The 22,691-nt window shown below is 41.0% G+C and overlaps 3 protein-coding genes across 3 annotated transcripts in view; 2 read left to right on the top strand and 1 right to left on the bottom strand.

Annotated features, from left to right (window-relative positions):
* The first annotated feature begins 534 nt into the window (after positions 1–534).
* irak4 (interleukin-1 receptor-associated kinase 4) lies at positions 535–7,997 on the top strand. Its single transcript, XM_069686130.1, has 11 exons — positions 535–834; positions 927–1,072; positions 1,487–1,657; positions 2,007–2,167; positions 2,255–2,319; positions 3,768–3,882; positions 3,977–4,086; positions 4,773–4,959; positions 5,486–5,548; positions 6,382–6,546; positions 7,590–7,997. The coding sequence occupies exons 1-11, from the start codon at positions 674–676 to the stop codon at positions 7,650–7,652; spliced, it is 1,407 nt and encodes a 468-aa protein (XP_069542231.1). The 5' UTR covers positions 535–673; the 3' UTR covers positions 7,653–7,997.
* Position 7,998: 1 nt separating this feature from the next.
* LOC138612723 (twinfilin-1-like) lies at positions 7,999–18,050 on the bottom strand. Its single transcript, XM_069686129.1, has 9 exons — positions 17,959–18,050; positions 16,513–16,593; positions 16,191–16,369; positions 14,410–14,505; positions 14,126–14,230; positions 11,282–11,407; positions 10,566–10,716; positions 10,334–10,455; positions 7,999–9,210 (listed from the first exon to the last, which is right to left on the bottom strand). The coding sequence occupies exons 1-9, from the start codon at positions 17,981–17,983 to the stop codon at positions 9,043–9,045; spliced, it is 1,053 nt and encodes a 350-aa protein (XP_069542230.1). The 5' UTR covers positions 17,984–18,050; the 3' UTR covers positions 7,999–9,042.
* Positions 18,051–19,969: 1,919 nt separating this feature from the next.
* Positions 19,970–22,691, top strand: part of tmem117 (transmembrane protein 117) — a 49,414-nt gene continuing 46,692 nt past the window's right edge. Inside the window, exons 1-2 of the mRNA XM_069686512.1 lie at positions 19,970–20,112; positions 21,925–22,232. Of these exons, the coding sequence (XP_069542613.1) occupies positions 21,953–22,232 (280 nt within the window). The 5' untranslated portion in view covers positions 19,970–20,112; positions 21,925–21,952. The remainder of the gene's footprint in view (positions 20,113–21,924; positions 22,233–22,691) is intronic.

Below are 22,691 nucleotides of genomic sequence, written 5' to 3'. Positions count from 1 at the left end.
TGTCGGGGAACTTAAATATAATAATATAACAATAAGTGAATGAAAGAGCTGTACAGATGTGCAGGTTTGTACAAAATGATGATGAGTGCAAATATTTAACAGTATAAAACTAAAAGCACTGCAATGTAACATAGTGTGACAATTTCATATTAAGAGAAATCCATGTACAGAGCTTCATCCATGTGATATTAGAAATACACAACCAATGACTGTATGTGTCTAAAAGTGAATTCTCTTTTGTGTCCACCAGAGGGCACTGTCACACTACAAGCACGGAGGCAAGCGAAGCATCTCCGACTTTCTTTGTGTTTCTTTTTCAGCTATTTAGTTTGTAACAACAAATTGCAAGAAATGTATGTGCAAAATGTTTGAGTTGTGTTCTCACCGACATAAGGACGCTCCACACAACAGGAAGCACATGTTTAGACTATCGCTGCTTGTATTTCCGCATTGAAGGTGGAGACTGTCAGTGGGATAGGCCAGCAGTGTTACGTTTAGGGAAGTTGCTCAATATCGGAAAGTCACATTTTACTGGACTGTGAGCATATAATCGATTACCTTCCTTCCAATGGAGGACAATAAACACCCATAACGGTCCTGGACTTTCTTTATCATTTCATTATAAGCGTCAGATAAAACCCAAACTCAGGTTGTGTCAGTGTTTTCTCGTAAAATGAATAATTCAGTTACATCCGCTACTTACATCCGAAACCTCAATTATAGTTTGCGTCGCAAGTTGTCCGACTTTTTGGACCCTCAAGACAGGTGGAAAGATGTTATTGTCTCAATACGGAAGCCGGGCGGGGAGTTTAGATACTCACAGCATCACGTGAGGTAAAGCTGGAAACTTAAGTAACTGTTTTAATGTGTCATAGTGGGCCTAGGATGCTTTAATGTCTGTCTCTCTCTCTCTATGTGTTTTTCAGGAGGTTTGAAGGCCTTGTTGCACAGGGTAAAAGTCCCACAGTGGAGCTGCTGGCTGACTGGGGGACCTCCAACAGTACAGTGGGTGAACTTGTGGACATCCTAAATAGCAACAAGTTACAGGCTGCTGCTTGTCTTCTGCTACCTAGTATGTCTTTTAAACATTGTAATAATGATTTTAAATAGCTTACAGGCAATGGTAACATCATCCACATCAAAACAAGTTTTCCAATGTCAATTTTTTTATATTTTGTTCACACATTTTGAGAAATCTGTCCAATATGTTTAGCGAGTCAGTGCAGAAAGTTACTCAGACTTCACTTCAATTGATTTGTTTTGGTTGTATTACATTTATTTGTCAGGGGCTTTGTCTAATAAAAACAAACTTGAATCTGACACAAAGGGAAGAGAAGCTATGTAGCAAATTAAGTTACACACAGAAAAGCTTTTTAATATTTCAAAGTCTTCTACAAAACTTAATCACAACCATTTATATGAAGTTAAGACCATGCTTTGACAGGTGCACCATGTCAACAAAATCACTGTAATTTCTTCTGTCCAGACACAGTGAAGGAGCCCGTCCCAGCAGTGACTCAGCTGCCCCCTCCAGCAGTAGAAACGTACAGCGCCCGTCCTACAAGACTACTGGACGAGAGAGAGACACAACCAGCACCTGTCAGCTTTGTGCTGCAGCCACAGACTCCAGTAGAGAACACTGAACCAGAACACACAGGTGCACTTTGGTTTTTTTTTAATATCAAGTTTTATGAGTTATGTTCAGTCACCTATATAAGGGTTAATATGAATGACTTTTCATGCATCAAGTCCTATGTGGTGATTTGATTCTGTACATGAGAGGAGGTTGGGAACTATGTGGCAGTATCAAACTGTCACTGTCAGAGGGAAACTTTACTTGCATGTTATGTGCAAAGCATACCATTCCTGTCATTTTAATTTCTGCAGATGTAAATTGTAAATGATGCTGAATAAACAATGATTTTTTCCAAATTGACCAGCAGGTAGCAGCAAAGGGGCCTTGTAACTTAAATTAATCTGACACCTTTCTGTGTGTCCTTCATTAGGTTTCTCCAGTTTCTTGTACAACGAGCTGATGAGGATTACCGGCAATTTTGATGACCGGCCCATATCAGACGGCGGCAGCAGACTGGGAGAGGGAGGCTTTGGCACTGTGTACAAAGGTCTCCTGAATGACAAGCCTGTTGCAGTTAAAAAACTCAATCCAGTAAGTGAAAATATGTTCCTGCCAGTGGTATACTTTGTAGATCTTGTAAAACTAAACAAAAAAAATGAAAATATGGTCTTTTTTTAGATGGACGACTTCTCCATAGATGAGCTGCGAGTTCAATTCGACCAAGAGATCGAAACTCTGAGAGTGTACGTCTCGTCTTCTGTCTATATCCTTGTTAAGCTGCTTGCTTTTGTGTGACTCACAGACACCTCATAACCATTAGACTTTATTAGCTTGAGCAGACAGGCTGTTTTTGAAGCAGACAGCTTAATCTAAGAAATTGAACTTTAGAGAGGGAAGCATTAAAAGTGTTTTTGGAAGACCGACAGATTCCCTCAGATTTGATAGATATTTATTTCCAGCCATTTGAAGTTTTAAAAAGAACCGAAATATTTGACATTGTAGCTTATTTGTAGCTTATGTGATAGACAAAGAGAAGCTGACATATTTTAAAGGACTAGTTTTACATTAAACATTTTGTCTTGTTTAATAAGACTAACTTTTGAAAGAAGTAAAAACATATCCCTCCTCTTATAAGATCTGAATGTATAAATGATAAAAATGCACCCTTTTACAGTTCAGTGCACTTGCGGTTGTTTTGCTTCTACAGCCTCCTGCCGTGGTCTGTATTGACCAGTAGCCCGTGGTGGCTAATGTTAGCCTGAGGCTGTGAAACTGGCATTACACATTTAATTCACTGACTTGTGACCCAGTTACAATAGAGTCTAACATTTAGCATTATCTGTGCCTAATGTTGCCAGTATTGGCTGCTGTTAGGTTAAACTCCAGGATGAAAACAACTAGCCTAGCAACGCCCACAGGTAACAAAACCTGCCTGCAGACATGCATAGCTCAAGCCTGGTTTTTGCAGGAAAACAAATTAGGTTTAAATAAAAAGCACTTGAGATTCCTGTAGGCAGATTATTTTTTTGAAACTTTATTTTTATTGATATTTTCAGGTTTAAGACAAAAGTAATATAAAAAGTAGTTGCTATGAGCTACACGTTAGTACACACTGGTAGAGGTCAGTTATTTCATTCATTCATTCAATCAGACAGTGGGTTACATTGCTTAGAATATGTAGTCAATTTTTTCCAGTATTTTATATTTTAATCAAAACGTAATCTTAAGGAAAAGGTCAGTCTCTCCATACAGTGTATTTCCTTGACAATCCAGTCCTTAGATGGTGGGTTTGTCTGAAGCCACTTCCGTGTGATGGCTTTCTCGCTCGCAGCCAAAAGTGCTTTATAAAGATACTGATCCTGGGCCATGAGTTTGTCTGGGGTTTTACACAGGTATAATATGACAAAAGAGCAGTCAAATTCTAATCAAAAAAGCCTTATCTCTCTTGCGATCTCCTGCCAATATTGATGGATTAAGGGGCGGGACCAAAATATATGACAGCGGTCTGCCATTGATTCACCACACTGTCTCCAACACCTGTAGGCAGAATCTGCTTTAAATTGGCCTTACTAGCTGTTTCTCATCTTTATTATTATCTAAGCTAACCATCTCCTGGCTTTAACATTAGCATACAGACCTAAGAGTGCTATCCATATTCTCAGCATTAAATATCTCATATCTCCCCAAATAGGCTTCAACATGAGAACTTGGTCGACATGGTTGGATTTTCCTGTGATGGTCAGCACCCATGTTTGGTTTACGCCCTGATGGCCAATGGTTCTCTGCTAGACCGACTCGCATGCTTGGTAAGAACCTTCGACTCCACTGACTCTGTATTACATTCTTTTACTTTGTTTTCACACAGATCATTTAATTTTAATCTTTTATTGTCCTTTTTAGGACGGAAGTCCTCCCCTGTCCTGGCGACAGAGATGCACGATAGCAGAAGGGACAGCAGGAGGCTTGGAGTATCTGCATAACAACCATCATGTCCACAGAGATGTGAAAAGGTATAAAGAGATGTCTTTCTTTATTATTAATGCAATTTTAACAAGCTTTTCTTTCAGGAATAGTTTCATATTTTGGAAAATATGCTTGTTCACTCTCTCGCTAAGAGTTTGAGGATATGTCTGATACCACACTTAGAACACATTTGCTCTTAATCACATCATGAATGTGGGGCAGATCAGATGGCAAATCAATCTCAGGCCTCAAAATGTGGTAATGCATCCAAGAAGCATGTGAGATAAATTAAATAAGTTTGCCCCAACCATCTCAGACATGCTGGTTAAACATAAAGCTACAGCAAGTGGCTGGTTAGCTCAGCTTAGCATTAAGACTGGGAAAATGTTTGGTGTGAAAATCCCTCAGTTTATTTTTTGATCGCCCGCAGCAAAGTTTAAATCGCGTCTGCTCCTGCGAGATTTGCATTGGGTCCCAGTCCCAATGTAGTCCTCTACTATGTATAACATTAACTATTGAGCTTCAGCGGATATGATATGTGAATTTTGTTCACTAGGCTAGCTGTTTTCCATTCATTGTGCTAAGCTAAGCTAACTAGCTGGTGCTTCACATTTAACTGTCACATAAGGGTGGTATCATTCTTCTCATCTCGGTCTGAGGAAGAAAATAAACAATCTGAATGTGTAAATCAGATTTGCTTGACTCTCTTTACTCTCAATCCTTTTTTTGTCAGTGCAAACATCCTGCTAGATGAGCATTTTGTTGCGAAGATCTCCGACTTTGGCCTGACGAGAGCATCGGCCAAGCGGACGTTGACAACCATGATGACGGAGAGGATTGTGGGTACCCGTGCATACATGGCACCCGAAGCGCTGAGAGGAGAGATCACCGCGAAATCTGACGTCTTCAGCTTTGGAGTGGTACGCTTCCCGCACACACAGAGGCATGCCCTCACACACAGGGATTTGATGTCAGGAAGGAGAAAGTGCAGCTGTAATGTAAAATATAGAACCAGACTCAGCAGTTTAGTTGAGTGCAGGGTTCTTCCAAAGTACTGACACATACATAATTGCAGGATGCAAACATTAGAGTATACATTTCTCCACATTTGTGAAACTAGAGCTGTTTTATGCATCAACTGTCATCATTTCCTACTAAAAAATACTGAATCATTTTAGGGCCACAGCTGTACTGTATCAGCAGCTATAAATGTCAAACATATTATCTAGTGTATGACATTGGATGGATGATTTATGGGGTCAGCAGCACTGTATAAAACTGTCTGACCTTCCATATAGCTCAGTACATACAGCTTATACGCATGTCTTATCGGACAGCTGTTGAAACACTGCCGTGTCTGTAATGCTGCTTGGCTCATGGATGGATAATAAAGGTTTTCTGTTGTCCAGAGCCATGTGATTAACCCCATCTCTCTGCTATCTACAGGTGTTGTTGGAAATATTGTCTGGACTCTCGCCAGCCGCTGAAAACCGTGAGCCACAGTTCTTGGTGAGCAGCACAAAAGAGGCTTTCACTGCCCATCTATCAAGCATCAGTTTACAGCTTATTAGAGACTCCGCATTTAATTAGTCAGGGCATGTTATCAGGTAGTCGTCATTAGAGAGTAATTGAAAGGATTTGAGCCAGTTTCCCTTGTGCTAATCATTGTGTAGATTGTAATTAATGTGCGCATTTTTCAGTTTTTTGGCAAATAAAAATGGACGCTGAAAATCAAGTTCCTTGAAAAAAAAAAGCCACTGTCGGTCAAAGCTGGTGTTCTTCGTAATCGAATAAGAAAGCTGTGGAGAAAGTTGTACAAACAGCTTGTGGTTTCGCCCATTCTACATTCCTACAACACCCAGCATGCATTGCGCCCCTCCCTCTGAAAGGAACGGCCCAGCGAGAGACGCTGGAGTGAAATACTACCGTTTTGCTGCAAGCTATGTGTCAGAGCGGTACAGAATCTGAAATACGACAACAATATACCGGTGGATCGTCTAAAAAATCTTCAGGTCTGCAGTCTACATTTCAAACCTGATAATTTTGAACGAGACCTGACATCGGAGGCAGGCATCCTAAATTGAGGAAGTGAAGTGGCCTCCACCAGGTGACACGTTTTACGTAGTCTGGCGGAGGTTTTCCAGGGCCCATTGGAGAAGCGGATAGCGTCCTCCAAAGGCACAGAGCAAAATTGACTTTTTTCCTACCATAATGGCATTAGCTCCCCATAACAGCATGATAGGACTGAGGTTGAAAATCAGCGAACTGGCCCTTTATGCATTAACTTAAAACTATACAATTACGGCTTTTAATGGTTACCTTTCCCTACCTTTGTCTCCCAGATGGACATGAGGTACGACATAGATGATGAAGACGAGGACCTGACTTTGGAGGACTTCCGGGACAAAACGATGGGGGACTGGGAGCTGAGCCAGGTGGAGACTATCTACTCTCTGGCCTGTAACTGTCTCCACGAGAGGAAAAACAGACGGCCAGTCATCAAGCAGGTACAGTGAGGGAAGACAGATATGAAGATGTATAGTGAAAGCTACTGTGTTACTTTCTGCACTACTTTATGCAACAGCTTCACAGCTCCAGCATCACAGAGAAGTCTGTGGAAGGAAGTCCAATTAAATCTCACGAGATGACCTGAACCAACTATGCCTCAGTCAGCCTCTGAATAGCCTGTCTGTGGCTCTCAGGCCCATAGAAGTCTTTAAAAACGCTATATAGTGTCATTGTTATAAATGGCTCAATGCTTTCCAGACAGGCACTGTAGTTGTGGCAAACATCTCTCAACCTGAGTAAACAGTGAATTTGTTTGAGACTATTTTCAGCTGCAGGTTCGGTGCGTCAGTGAGTATTTACAGCAGCATGATGATGCATCCCAAAATCAACCAAAAATGCCCATGTTGATTTTTATGTAAAGGAACATTTTTTGGAAAAAACAATGGAAGGTTTTTATTTATTTTAGGCCTTTTATGCCTTTTTTCAGAGAGAGAGAGAGGACAGTGGGTAGGGTCACGCGGCAGGGGGCCGAGGGCGGGAGTCCAGCCCGGGGCCGGCGCGTCGGGGACTGTAGTCTGAGTAAATCCTGCACCCCATATTAGAAGTTCTTGACAACAGAATAATCTATCAATTTATTCGTTTTTTCAAAAAGAAGGAGAAGGAAAAGGCGTGTTTTTGTGATGGTAAGAAGTTTAGGATGCAGTTTGGGCAGTTGTATAGTTGGTTTAAAGCTCAAGTCAAATACGTGTTTACATGTTGCTGCTCACAAGCGCCCCTCCAATTTATTTGTTTTTCAAGTGTTTATTTATTTATTTAGTTTAGTGTGATGCTTAAACAACAAAGAAGCGTTAAACTTAGATGTGAATCACACTTTAATGAACCTGAGACAAATATATATCATTTCCTTTAGCCTTGATTAAGAGTGTGCTTGTATCTTATGTATGGTTCTACTGTCTACATGTGTATGATGAAATAGAAACGTTTATGTAATTTAATATGTAGACCATCTACTGTATTTATGTATACTTGAATGTGTTAACAGGTCCTGCTGGAGGTCAAAGGAGTTGTCAAAAACATTTTAGTGGATTCTAAGGCATCGCAGTGAAACCACCCAGAAGAAAGAAGATATCTGAGCCTGCTGCATCAGTGAACACGCTGACAATTATACTTCTCAACAGGACTTGAGAAATCTCCGTTGCTTAGCTATGACTGACAAAGAAGTATTTTTTGTATTTGTATCTTATTTTAAATGATTTACTATATTTTTGCTATAAAGCTGGAAGCTGTTTTTACATTGTGTAAACGCTGCAGTATCCTGTACCTTCATTCAGCATCTTATGCGGCTGTTCTGTCAGACGGTTTGATTGCTTAATGTCTTGAAAAGACTCAAAGTATTTCTTCATGCCAGTGTTTTTATCGTGTATTTATAGGGCTAAAGAAATAAAATGAATGAAACAGAAACTGTCTGATTTAAATATTTTATTTTTCTTCTTTAAAAGAAAGATTTGTAAGAAAACAAATAAGACCAAACATGATTTTTTCTATTATACTGACACTATGAATATAAAGGGATTTCCCTTTAATCATGAGGTGAGCTTAGTAGCCTAATATTAATCAGTAGAACAGTGGATGTGGCAACATGTCATCAAGGTACTCATAGTATTCCCTTTCCTATCTAGCTTGGCTTTCCTCTACTGTAAGAAGCAGCAAAGTTAGAGCAGCTTCCTCTCAGTGAAATATGAGATGTATTGACGTATATTTCTGGAAGCCCCTGTTCTTTCCACTGTGATCCTCGCCGACACTGAACAATCACCAGAACAGACCAGACTGTTTCTTAATCATAGAGCATCACACAGCTACAATATGTACATTTACAGCACTTGCATAGAAAAATAAGTTTCTCAGCAGATGATTTCATGTAAACCACAGTTATATCAAAAAAGAAGTCAATTTTCCAATATAAAATGCACTGTTAAAATTAATCAATAGACACAGGTGGGATAATTAAATCTGTTCTGCTTTGGAGCACCTCGTTGTGCAAACAATAGGAGACACATTTGAACACATTAGACACAAACACATTAATTGACACAGACTTAAGGAATGCAAGTTAAGAACTGGAGGATGTGAACTCAAAAATGGGGGAATTCTTTCATATTGGCGCAAGTTCACATTACTGACGTTTTTAAGTTTCAGAGCTGGCAACAATGTAGAAACTCAACTTTGACTTTGAATCATGTTAATTCATTTGGGTGACTGTACTAACAGACATAAATATGCTTCCATTTGGCAAGCTACAAATGGAGACTCTGCAGTGTGTCATTGCTCAGTTGTCCTTGGCGTGCATAGTTGGATCTCTGGTGAACTTGGTGGGAATTTGAATGTTGTCTTATTCTGTTAAACAAGCGTGACGAATACGATTTCCCCCATCACAGGAATGTTCCACTGTGGAACGTGCTCGGGAGTGGAGGCGGTGGCCGGCTGCTGAGGTCTGTTTAATCTTCCTCCTCTCCCTCCGCGGGTGGTCGGGTGATGCGGCGGCCGCCCCTCTTCCCCGCGGGGCCTTTGGGCTTGGCGAAGGCCTGCTTGTGTGCATGCTGCTTGGGATGCACCTCCTCGTACAGGAAATCGCTGGTCAGGTCGTCCCCGTTGTCGATCTCCAACTGCGGCACAGAAAAACACAACGTGTCCATCTGTTACAAACATAACTCTAAAGTCTGTATGACCCATTCTGCACACATTACATCATGAAAAAAATATTCTTCAAATGAGCAGTTATGCATTATTGATCAGAAATATTCAAATAAATAAATACAAAGACAGTGACACCTATCTGTCAATCAAATCTAATCAAACTATGTGTGCAGCTCATGATTATCTTCAATATCAATGAATCTGAAGATTATTTTCTTAATTAAAAAAATTATGTATCTGTCTTTAAATGTCAGAAAATGATTTAATAATTGCCTGTTATAATTATACACAGCTAAAGGTGATGGATTATTAGTATATAGTATGATATTATAGTATTAACACACAGTTAACAGTTTTAAATCCCTCCTTAAAACATACTTTTATTGGCGAGCCTTTCTGGATTTTACTTGAATTTTTTTGTTCTTCTAAAAATGTTTGTCTTTTAAATTAATTGTGTATATATATTTTTTAATTACTTGTTATTCATCTTGTTATATCTGCCTTTGATTAGATTTTATGACCTGTCTGTTTTGCTTTGCTGCCTTTGTAAAGCACTTGGCTTTTGAAAAGTGCTCTACACATGAAGGTTATTATTATTATTACAAAAAAAGATCTCATTTAATTTTCACAATTTTTGTAATTAACATTTCCTAAAAAAAAAGCTGCATATAATTTTTGTCAATCAACTCGATGACTAATTGTTGAAGCTCTGAATAAAACCACAGCTATACCTACACCTTCATTAATAATATCTAATGAGTTTCTTGTTATAATGATGTTTATATTTCTACACATTTGCTTAGATTGCTGCTTATTTAGTCATGAATCTTATTGTAATTTATACTGTACATTATTTATTTAAATGATTAATAATTTGGAAATATGTTGCAAGATTAAGAAACAAGGGTTTTGGGGGAATCATTTATTGAGAGAGGACAGTGGATAGTGTCGTAAAGGAGGGGAAAAGAGAGTAGGGATGACACGCGGCAAAGGGCCGAGGGTGGGAATCAAACCCGCGGCTGCAGCTTTGAGGACTGTGGTCCCTGTATATGAGACGCACCCACAGTCTTATCACAACAGATAGCCTCTTACCTTTTTCTCAATCTCAATCTGGATATTTCTTTCCACCATGTCGACCAAGGGATTTTTGCAGCTGGAATACAGCATCCTCTCTCGGATGCTACACGTGTAGCCAGGCATAGAATAAATGAACACTGCAAAGTGAAAGAAAAAGAAGAATGAGGGGAGCGGAAAGAAAGCACCAGTCAGAGCAACACGGAAATAATAGTAGGTGTGAAAACTGCTCAAAATAACTTCTGTTCACCTGTGGACTCTAAGTAGTCGCCTTCGTGGGAATGTTTGTAGAGGAAGAAGTGGTAACGTGGAGATTCTTTAGAGATTCTCATTGGCAGGTCTTTCAACTCTGTTGGCTCAGTGCTGCACAGCCGGATCAGCTCCTGTTCAGCGTCTACTTCCTGTTAACAGATGAAGAAATGTTACTCTCACGGATGGTAGCACAAGTTAACACTTCTCTTTTGTTTCTCCTGTCCATTCTTCATGTTTTACGTATAATTATTTATTCATTATTATTGTAAATATTCAGTGTAAAGTGTGGACATATAAAAAATGGCAGTGACTAACAGACCCTCTCCCCTCCCTCTCCGGTGTGTTTGAGTGAAACATTTACTCAGCAGTTGCTGGTGTGCTGCTCAGCAGATTAACACAACAAAACACGCTGCTTCTTGAAAAGCTTTTTGGATAACAACCAAAACGGGAACTCAGACAAAGCAGCAACAGTGCCACAATTATCCCTTTGTACTGTGCACCGATCTGATCTTGTGACACGGACCCTTTGAATTTCAATGAGAGGAACAAAGGCTTTTTGGGCAAAAACGAGTGACTCATTGTGATTGTCTGACTGAAAACATCCCTCTCTGTCAGAACAATGGATAATGCCAAACAGAGAATGGATTTGCGTATTCAAACTATTGATCTAACAAAGGTCACCTGCTCTCTAATGATTTCCTCTAAAGGACTCACCAGTTGTACGTAGTTGAGTTTTTTGTCCCTATAACGTTCCAGTGCTGCAATGGCGTCTTTGTGGATGGGGAAGGCCACTCCCTGCAGAGTCTGCTGCTTGGTGTCCACGCTGATGTCCGTCTGCACCTGAACACACCACGACAAAAACACAAGATGTTTTAGCCATTTGTTGTCCCACCAGGGTTACCATGAAACACTACATTTAAGTGATCATCTTCAAGATTTTCATTTCAATAAATGTTTGTTAATGTTTGTTAATCTATCGCTGAATGAGGTGACACAATGGTGATTGAGCCTATGGCCCACTGATGAAAGCCTTTGTATTTGCAGAACTATGGACTGAGTGTCTGGTGCGACTTTCGTGGAAAAAAATCACAAGCGGCGCCCAGTTAGTGACGCATTTTCCATCAGCCAGCAGTGGTTGGTCTGTCAGAGAGGGTAGGCGGAGCTAAGCGGCTGCTTTTCAAGTGCTGCGAGTAAACAGTAATCTACTATGGCTGAACAAACAAAGAAAAGATCATTGTAGCGATGCACCAATGAGAAAGTCAGAGTCGATACCGGTACCGATGCAACTGTAATTTTTGTAATTATTAACACCTGGTAACACAAATCTTTCTGAAAACATAAATACTTTTATGTTACAATTTAATTTACTGCACAATTAAAGCAGTTGAATAATAAAAACATCAGCTACTGCCATCGGCCACCTTATTAGCCGAAGTTCAGCCGATGCATTGGTGCATCCTTAGATCGATGACTACAGATACAACTTCAAAAATAAGTGAAAATCCAAAGAAGAAGACAAACAAACTCGACGCTCAGATGAAGGCAAACAGTCGAAAGAAAGCGACAGTCAGCGAGGAAAATCAAGAGTTACAACCAGAGCCAACCGTGGACGTCACACATGCAACACTGTCTGGATATCTGGGAAGTGTGCTCCTGCAATTACCGTTTATCGCCAAAGAGAGTGAAAGTGAGATCTTCAAGATCAGCACTCTAAAGCAACTATTGTTATGGTAACTAGGCTATTAATTAAGCATATCAGTGCATTATTATTATAGCACGTGTGGTTTTTATAGTACACTTAAAATCAGCTCTGAATAAATAGGCACATTTGTGTAGAAACAGGTGTGAACTGGTGAGTACGTGGTCTGCAACATGTTCTTATTGTGCGACACAAAAATGTGTCGACACACACACAAACCCAGAAGCCACATGAGCACATTACGTGACATTCTATCAACATTATGTCATCGTGCTGACGAGTACACGGTACACACAGAACACATGTTAAATTCAGCTTTGCTTTTAAAATTCAATCACACGATGGAACACTCACAGGTTTCCTCGGGCCTCACAATGACTTGTGGATGAGGGCGACTGAATAAATATTGTATGTATCAGAGAGTCGAAACGTTTACAAGAGCAACAAGCAGATTGAATTCCGGGGCATGATGATTACAAATGAGGTGCTCGTAACGGAAGTGACAAGGCTCCTCTACGAAATCACACGGAAAAGTGGAAATGCCGGAGGGGGATTACACTGATGGATTGCGTCTATTTTTAGAGCCCCTGTTCCCACAAAATGAAATGCCGTGCGAACATGATTGAGCCTCCGATGTAGCTACCTCGCATACAAAAAAGGATTGCGGGTCTTTTATCCATCTGCTTAGTAAAAGGCAGGGCAGTCTCCAAGGCAGAGCAATGATAAATATTTCAAAGCCTCTTTTTTTTTCATCGAGGCGGTACAGATTAATGGTATATTATCTTCCTTCAACAGCTGGCCAAGTGGGACGAGCACAAAACCTCACTTCCTATTTGCTCTGCAGCTTCTAATTGACCATGCTTTGGAGACGGACTGCACCACTCAAAGCACTTCCATATATGGTAAGGAAGACGGCTCTTGTTTATGTGGTGGACTTGAAGAGCAGCAATTAGAAAAAGTAGTTTCTCACAAAAAGAGAGCACTTTATTCGGGTGAATCTGAGGGAACTGTCTGAAGTGAAGTCTGAAAAGTGGAACTCAAACTGCTGCTTTTTCCCCCCCTCTGTCTGGTGGAGTCACACAGCCTAAAAGCCTTTCACATCAGCAGCAGAAAAACACTGCTCGCGTCACCGGCAGCGTGCAGAGGATATCACATTGCAGCCTTTCATCACCCTATCACTGCAAACAATAAAAGCACACTGATCCAGCTCACCTTAGCTCCATGCAGAATCCCTGCCAATGCCTCAAAGCGCCAGATCATTAACATTTGCATGTAGCCAAACACATCTGGAGAGCTCTTCTTTAACCACCTTATTGCTCAGGCTGCACGTGGTTTTATGACTGTAAATAAGACTGTTTATGGAGGCCATGGGCGTTAGCTGCACAAGCCTGAAACAGATTCATCTCTGCCAACATCCTGCTGTTCTAATGCATCAGCATCTTTGCAGAGTGTTGATACTGCCGGGCAAGCATATGCACACTTGCACTGCTGCTGACCTTGTGCTGTTTGGAAGGATGCATCGCTGGCCTTCATTGATACTCCACGCGGTTCTGCAGGGATTTACATCTCACATACAGGAGGTGTGATGAGGAGGGATACTGCTGTGAGCTGACTTAAGCTATTTCCTTCCCTCCACTTAAGCCACAACTGTAAGGATGACGTAGTGTCAACCCCTTCTAAAATTGAAACAGAGAACCAGCCTAATCCACTCCCACTTCTGAACATACTGAAGTGCACTATTTCCTCTTTATGACCTCTAACTAAAACGATGAGCAAAAACATGAAATCAGAGTGAGCTGTCTGTTTGGTGTGTGTGTGTGTGTGTGTGTGTGTGTGTGCGTGTGTGTGTGTGCGTGCACCTCATTCAGTTTAATCTGCCTCAGTTCCTCCTCGGCAGCAGTGAGAGGTAGGGGTGCAGCCTGCGAGGTCAGATATTTCCTGTATCCACACAGAGTCAACTCATCCTGTCGGCAAAAAAAAGCACAATCAAACATCGTTCGTCAATCCAGACCTACTCGCTAATACATCAGTGTTCAGGCCACATTCCGTTTAGACGGGGGCCTTGTTAAAAAGGCTCAGTCTGAAGCCTGAATGCATATAAGAGCTTCACACAAAACTTCAAGTGCTGCTGTTTTAAACCAACCTTTGTGGTAGCGAAAATCTCATCCTTGATGTGTCCGCCTCCGAATTCTTTCTTCACTGTGGCTCTAGTAGCAGCGTATAACATTTTATGTCGCACCTGTGGAGAAGAAGAAAAGTTGTAGGTTTATTATTTAAAAGACTTTTAAATATGTGTTTGAATCTTGCACTTTCTGAACTGCAATTGTAGTTATAAATCTTCTGCTTGTTTTTGTGTTTGTGGAAAATTAAAGGGCCAGTTCGCCAATTTTCAACCTCAGTCCTATCATTTTATTATGGGGAGCTAATGCCATTATTTCGTTCTGTGCCTTTGGAGGACGCTATCCACTTCTCCAATGGGCCCTGGAAAACCTCCACCAGACTACCTAAAATACGTCATCTTGTGGAGGCTCGCTAAACGACACTTCCTCAATCTAGGACGCCCGCCTGTGATGTCATGTCTCGTTCAAAATCGTCAGGTTTGAAATGTAGACTGCAGACCTGAAGATTTTTAGACGATCCACCGGTATATTCTCGTTGTATTTTGGAGCGATCAATGTCCTTGACTGGAAAACGGTAGTATATCACTCCGGTGTGTCTCGCTGTGCCGTTCCTTTCAGAGGAAGGGGCGCAATGCATGCTGGGTGTTGTAGGAATGTGGAATGGGCAAAACCACGAGCTGTTTGTACAACTTTCTTTCAAATATTAATTTCAAATATAAGTGCTTCTATCGATTACAGAGAACACCAGCTTTGACTGACAGCGGTTTTTTCCAGGGGCGAGTTGCTCCTTTAAGCATTTGTGCGTCCTTGAACATATTAATTGCATTTTCACGCTTAGAAAAGTGCAAAGCTGATTTTTTAAGCACTTTGAAACATTGTTTACATCCATATTTTAGCAGCAATCTTCTGCCTTGCCCGTGCATTGCTGCAGAACCACCACAAAAACAAACAGAGAACAATCAAAAGAAGATCCACTCATTAAATTATGGCTCCGTAGCGCTATTATTGGTGAAAAGCTCCACTAAGTTTCTCTAAATGCCCTCTGAAACTAATTTGTGATTTCAGGCTATACAAAGAAAAGTGGACTTGACATGCCTAATCAAAGAAAAAAAAACACACCCAACCATCTTAGTCAAGGCAGCAGCAGCAGCATGCGCTTGTTGTGAAATGATTTTGCAACTTCCAGACAAGCCTCAACCGGCAGCACAGTGCTTTCAGCTACAGGGCAGGAATGTTAAGCTCACTCCTTCCAGAGAGCGAATTTAAGTTCAATTCCACCATGCAGTTAGAGTGCTACAAATATCCTGCATGGCACTTTATTTTGGCACCGGTCTGTCCTTGCAACATTCCTCTTCCCTCTGCTACAGAAACAACGTGTGTGTGTCTGTTAGTCATCTTTATTTAAAATCACAGTGACTCTATCCCACAAGTGGTTCATCAAGTTTGAGTGGAACCAAATGACTCAGGTGACAATGTAGAACAAAGCAAATGCAAAACACACATTTGCATAGCAAGGAAACAACAAAGCAAGAGAAGCTTAAATCATCCAATAGCACTGAGAGGGTGGATTTTGATTTAGAGATGGGAGATTTAAACTAAGCACCATGTTATATGCTAGCAACATAATCTATCCTTATTTAGATTTTAAGTGGTCTGGTCCACGTTTAGCCACAATTTCAGCTTCCAGAGAGTTTCTGCCTTGATGTGGTAACTCCACCCATCTGATACTCCAAGCAGAGGAGGAAACATGCCATCCAGTATGCAAAGCTATTCATTAAAGCCAGTCTGGGTTTGGTTTTCTTACAGAAGAGTTGTCTGGTGACCAGGCCAGGAAGATCCACTCGTAGCCCTGGGTGTTAGTAGAGTCCAGCCGGTACAGAATGTAGCACGGCATGGCATCCTCAAGGAGGGGCAGCACTAGGTTATCATACTCCTGGTCCCACTTCTTTGATGCTTTCCTGGTGGAGCCCAGAGTCAGCTGCTCTGGAAAGCAGATGTGTGCAACAAAAATGTCAGCAGTGTTTGGATTTGTTAGCCATGTTGACATTCTAAGAGCAGACGGTTTTTAGAAGTACACAAAGTTCTCTTTGCAGAAGAAGCTGCAAACAAACTCTAGGACCGCTTACCATCCTCGATGACGATCTTCAGGGCTCGATACTGTTCTCCACATTTTGCATTGGCAAAGATATCCTTCACATCATTGCCCGCTGAGGAGAGACAGAGAGAGGGGGGTCAGTCTGCAGCCGTTTTAAACACACACACTTGCTCGACAATAACACACTTGCTAACATGGCCTTTTTTAGCCCTGGATTGTACGTTTCCATCAAAAGCAGCAAATGTATTTGCATAGCACATTTCATAACCAAAGTCAATCCAAAGGGCTTTACAAAGTAAACTGGCAAAAGCCCAAGAAACACACAAGTTTCTTAAAGCGTAAATCTTAAAAACCTGTGAAACAACCCGACTGACCACACACTTATCTTTTCATATGGCTTTGTTGATACATAGCTCAGTAACAAGTATCCCTTATATTTTGCATATTAGAGCAAAACAACTAAACTCAAAGCATAATACTATACTTCATGAAATTTGGCTTTGGTTCAGGAACACTTCCTTGTTAAGTGACTGAAGGCTTAACCACCTTTGACCCCAAGCACAATAAAACAGGCCGCCAACTGGCAAACAGGCGCTTGAGATTTTAATGGAAATGACTCTGCAGTTTTGCATTCTCAGAACCTTGCTTATAATGGGTAACAAATCCAGAAGATTTGTTTTCCTACAGGTAAAGTATAGTCAGCTATAGAAAGGAACAGAATGTATAAGTGGGTGTAGGTTTACTTAGAATAGGCTCTACGTTAGGCTATGCATAAATATATGAGTGTGCAGAGTTTTAAAGGACAGATTTAATAAAAGGACATATCAATTTTAGTTTATGATACTTTTAGAAGCTTAATATACTTTTATATAAAAACCACAACAGAACAGTCGCAGTAGAGACATTTACAGTCTCTTTCTATTATTAACTCACGTAATTTGCACGCTGCTCTTCCTAAATACAGACTGTAAAGACTTCTGCGGTGCTGCTGCCCAATAAAGGAGGACGTCACGCCCTACTGAAGTAATTTATTTTGATTACACAGTGCAGGTAAAGCCAGTGCAAGGGAACACCGGCCAGCCTAGCAGCCAGCAGTTTGTTTAAATGAAGGCGTTGCCCATCCATTTAGCAGCCTAAATCAGCGTTTCTGGGTTTTAGCTTTGAGCTGAGAAGCTGAAACCATAAAAAGCCTTTTCACCATTGTGGAAACAGAAATTGTGTAGCTGTGATTAAGTTGGCAGACAAACTGACTAAATACTCGGGGATTATGTCTCACAGTCCTAAAAGTGCCCAAACAGGGCACCGTCGGTCACACACATCACGGTAGCTCAAAGCTAGCCAGGAGTGGCTAGCTAACTTGACGCTAGCTTCTCTTTGCAATGAATTGTTGCAAGTACTCAAAGCTCATCCGGGAACCACACACTCGCACAGCAAAATAAACAAGGACAGAAACACCCAAACAAAGAAACTCATCTACCTTGAATGCCCGTTTGATGTGACATTGTGTCTTCGTCGGATAAAAGGACTGATGCAGCTGATCAGGCGAAACCAGGGCAGAGAAGCAGGAAGTGGACTACATCGCAAAGACCCGCCCAAAGTCCACGTCACTGACAGCAGAATCACATGACCTGGTCGAGCAACTTTTTAAATCAAGTATTATTTCTATGTTTTTTAACTTTTGTTTAATAATAACAGCTTTTTCAAGATAATATATATCTAATGTATAATGTAAAAGTGGTGCATTGCAATAATAAAAAATAATACAAAAATGACTGGTAGAGGAAGTAGGTTTAAGTAATTTGCACAAGCAAAAGTAGCAATACAACAGAAAATCTCTTTTCCAATTAAAGTCCTGCATTAAAACTAAAAGTACATGTTTATCTAAATATATTTACATCCGATATAAAAGTTACCATTATACAGCAGACATGCCCATAGAAGTTATTCTATTATGTGATATTATTGGATTGCTACAATGCATGCATAGTGAGCAGACTTTTATTGTAGAAACCCCCAGTCGAGGAGGGGCCCCTAGTAAGGATCACGCTCCCTGCTGGATCACGATTAAAGGAAGTCAGATAATCTTTATTCTTCCATATTTGATTTATGTCCCTGATCTGTGATAACAGGGAGATTTCCGCCTCTCGTGGCAGCAGATCGCACTTGGCTTGAAATCCAGCAACATCTGGAAGCCACCGGGCTTCCTGTCTCTACTCTCTGTCCCTCCTACTCCACGTTTATTAAATAAATAAATGAATGAAGAGATTTTACAGCAGCAGAATCATCCTGTTACCAGAGGGAATCTCAGTGTAGTGTCACAGCAGACACAGACACGGTCACACCGGAAACAATGGGAATCTGTCTTCAAAATAAGGGTGTATTTTATTAGACTTAAAGACGCCAAATGCTAAATGCTATGACTTCGGCGAAATTAACACAGTTATGACTCAAATTATATATATATACACACACACACACACACACACACACACACACACACACACACACACACACACACACACACACAATTATATTAATAAAATTGAACCACACCATGTAAGCTATGTGATTTGTTTGTTTTTCTGATCATAAAAACGAGTTAACATGTTAAAGAAGTATTTCAACATATTTAAAATATATATAAAAAAAGACAACTTTCAGACATGGCTGAAGTTCAGATGACACTGTAGAAAAATGGGTATTTAAATATATGATTAAAGCACCTTTTTCTTTTGTAAGAACCCCATTTAAATGATCTAATGTCGATTTCAATTGAACAACAAAAGAAACAAAATCTTTGAACCCTTAAATCAGTAATTAATAGCCAATCGGACTGTGTCAGTCACTAAAGGTATGATGACAACTCTAAAAGGAATTAAAAGCACAAACAGGCATTGTAATGTAATTTCTTCCACAAACATTATACAGAAAATAAACCAAACTGTAACTAAGCAAATTAATATAAACTCAAAGAAAATAATAGCAGTTAAATATATATAAGTATATACAAAAACGATTTAATTGATATTATTTCATTTGAGTTTATGTGTGTGTGTGTGTGTGTGCGTCCATGTGTGTGTTGACACGTGTTTATCAAATAATTCACTCATTCAATATTTCTATGCAAATGTAGTTTAAACAGTCGTCCGTATTCATCAGGTTTTATTTTGAAATGCCAGAGCGGAAGTTGTGTGTTTTTACCGGCTCTACCTTGACGCTCATGAATCAACGTGTTTGGCTGGATTGCGTTGCACTGATGCTATGCGTGCTGTGTGGACTCATCCATCTCCATCTACTCTACAGCAGCAGCAGCAGCAGCAGCGGCAGCACCGTCCCATCAACAGCCCGGAAACTGCACCGTCTGTTCGGCGGGAACCCGCTGACGAAGCACCGCCCGGCTGAGCTAGCCCGCCCGGCGCATGGACGCTCCAGCACAATGGCAGAGGATTTGGGGGTGCCTCTGTTGTATATCAACAACAGGTCGCATGGATAATTCCTCCACAATCCTCCCGTATCATCTCCTGTTTGGGATGATTAGAGCGCCGCTGTCGGCTTGATGTGGCAGGAGAGCCGTGCGGGAGCGGGGCTGCTCGTCCTGGCTGTCGACTAGGAGGAAAACGGCGTGGAGCAGGTGCGTTGATGCTGCTGTTTCACCAAATAAAACCGAGGTGCAGGCAGGTAGGATGTGCACGACTCTCAGCCGTCCCAGATATCACAGGGTGCATCGACATTTAAGTTGTGTAATCAGATAATTCCAGTCAAGCTTGTTGTGTTATCTCCGAGATGCGTGGGGTCGATGATGTGACATTTGGCGTCATCACTGTTGTGACATTAGAGGGGATGTGTGTAGTCACAGACTTATGCTCTTAACATGGTTGTCCATTCAAAAACTGGTACTGATAGTAAGAACATTCAGTGTATTTCATGTAGCACGTAAAAAATTATTCTTCTTACTGGTCAGTTTGAATTTAGTTTATGTTTTTGAGGCCAGCCAGGGAGTTCAGAAGGATAGGTAGCCTGCAATGCATTTTCAGCATCATACAGCCCACTTGCATATGCCACACTGTATTTCCAAGGCAGATGAGTCCTTCATGTGTGGTGTTTGCATGATTCCCCCATTTTCCTGGATGTCCTTTGGGTGCTCTGCCTCAGGGAGTCACTGGGACTCTCCTGCCATACGACACTGGCACAAATTGGGAGCAGGTCCCCTGTCACCTAGAAAAGCTTAATGGTTAGAGTAAGACAAAAAACAGAACTCTGCATTTTACCAGAAGTGATCCTTCCTTCTGTTAGTGGAGAAATAACTAGCTTAGCATCAGCCAAGGTGGCAAAAATTAGAATAGTGTAAAAATAAACATGCTGGTGAAATGTGATATCCACATGGGTGTTCAAATGTGGCAGCTCTATTCCTAATACAGTTACATCATTCCAATTTCCCACTGTGGGGTATTTTAGGAAACTGTGTCACATCAGGGAACTTGTGTTGGGAAGTTCAGTCCAGCAAAGTCAGAACAGCTACAGACAGAGAGGGAGTTCAGACTGAGTGGCGTTCATGGGTGAATGAATGTAGTCGGGTTTAAAGAAGACAGAGGGGCGGACTGTCGGGAAGTTACTCAAGCGCCGTTTGGCAGGTGTTACCGAGCAAAGCAACACTGTAATGCTGCCACAGTTTTTTGAGGAGAGTAGTTGGCAGGCAGACTAAGAGGATACGTCTTTCAAAAGGCATTGTTTTCCAGGTATGACACTAATACCTCAACTTGTTTCACTCACTGATGAAGAATGTATACTTCTACAGTTAAACTTTAGTGTTCTGAGGGGTATGATGAGCTTACTTTTTTTTTAGTTTCACATGTTTTCATGCAGATTTAGTTTGTTGTGTTTGCATCACTAACAACACTAATCGATACTTTTCTTACAATGTTTGTGTGATAATCTTAGCACTGTTGGAAAAGCCCATATTAGGGCTAAAATATGTAGGTGTATTATTTCTACTTATCCTGGTATGACACAAATATTTTAACTTGTTATCCCAGCTGATGAAGAATGTAATAATTAAAGCTTGAACTTGAGTCTTTTGAAGAGCAGCTTCTTGTTAAGTTTTTTTGTAGTTTAACCTGTTTTCTTGCTGATTTTTTCTCGTTGTTTCAGCATCACTAACAACACAGATTACGACCTCTCTTACCATGACTGTGTGATTATCTCAGCACTGATGGAAAAGCCCGTTCTGGGCCTGAAATATCTCTATGTTGGTGTATTATTGGCACTGTCGTTGAACTATCGCAGTTGTCTGAATTTAGCATAATCCCACCCTGTACCAAACCTCAGTTATATTCCTATCACTAATCTCAGTCTGAGGGATGTTTTTACGCTAATCTGCCCAGCTGATACGTGGGTAAAGTAATCTGACTGAAGGAAGCTCTCTCTCTCTCTCTCTCTCTCCCAGGTGTTGTGTGGCCGGGGGGCTCAGCAGGATGGAAATAGATGCCCGTTTTCGCTACTATTTCCAGCACCCATGGTCGCGTCTCATCGTGGCCTACCTCGTCACCTTCTTCAACTTCCTCATCTTCGCAGAGGACCCCGTCTCTCACAGTCAGACGGAGGCCCACATGATTGTAGTTGGCAACTGCTTCTCCTTCCTGTTCAACAAGTACCCCGGCCTGGGATGGAACATCCTGAAAGTGGTGTGTTGGATCCTCGCCATCATCTCTGGCCTTCTAGCTGGGAAGTTCATATTCCACCGCCAGCTATTTGGTAAGTCATGCGCACAGTAATGCAGAGGAATGTGCAGAGTAATGGCTCTGCTGAGGGGAGGGAAGCTTCCTCCTGAATTGTTTTTGTTTTGGTCTGTGCTTCAGTAAAAGCACATTGCACTCATTCTCCACTACACTTTTGTTGAATAGCACTGTAATGAAGGCAATTATAAAGCCTTAACAATCAGCTGCCATCTTTGTTTCTTTGCTCCTTCATCAATACTTTCTTGTTAAATGTTTTTCTTCTGACTTATCAGATCTGGGTCAAAACGTGTTTGCAAACTTTTTCTGTTTTTATTAACTATGGTTCAAGTAGGACAGGATCTAACAATTATATTCATGACCATAAAAACCATAGAAATGCTCCGGCATTTTTGTTTTATTAGACCAACACCTACAAATATTCATTCATGAAAGACAAGGAGAAACCGCGAAATGTATCTTTGCTCAGAAATGACTA

The sequence above is a fragment of the Semicossyphus pulcher genome, unplaced genomic scaffold (genome assembly GCF_022749685.1).
Source record: "Semicossyphus pulcher isolate SPU_LCO1_2020_fin unplaced genomic scaffold, fSemPul1.0.p SCAF_8, whole genome shotgun sequence".
Taxonomy (NCBI): domain Eukaryota; kingdom Metazoa; phylum Chordata; class Actinopteri; order Labriformes; family Labridae; genus Semicossyphus; species Semicossyphus pulcher.
The sequence above is the reverse complement of the archived record's forward strand: the minus strand, read 5'-3'. Positions and strand labels throughout refer to the sequence as shown.

What these genes read in the sequence shown, in the direction of transcription:
- LOC138612723 (XM_069686129.1), bottom strand. Translation starts at nt 17,983, where the DNA reads ATGTCACATCAAACGGGCATTCAAG. An exon ending in GGTCACCAGACAACTCTTCT is followed by an intron (nt 14,506 to 16,190) that starts GTAAGAAAACCA and finishes TCTTCTCCACAG; the next exon opens with GTGCGACATAAAATGTTATA. An exon ending in CGACTACTTAGAGTCCACAG is followed by an intron (nt 10,456 to 10,565) that starts GTGAACAGAAGT and finishes TTCACTTTGCAG; the next exon opens with TGTTCATTTATTCTATGCCT.
- irak4 (XM_069686130.1), top strand. Translation starts at nt 674, where the DNA reads ATGAATAATTCAGTTACATCCGCTACTTACATCCGAAACCTCAATTAT. An exon ending in TACTCACAGCATCACGTGAG is followed by an intron (nt 835 to 926) that starts GTAAAGCTGGAA and finishes TGTGTTTTTCAG; the next exon opens with GAGGTTTGAAGGCCTTGTTG. An exon ending in CAGTTAAAAAACTCAATCCA is followed by an intron (nt 2,168 to 2,254) that starts GTAAGTGAAAAT and finishes GTCTTTTTTTAG; the next exon opens with ATGGACGACTTCTCCATAGA.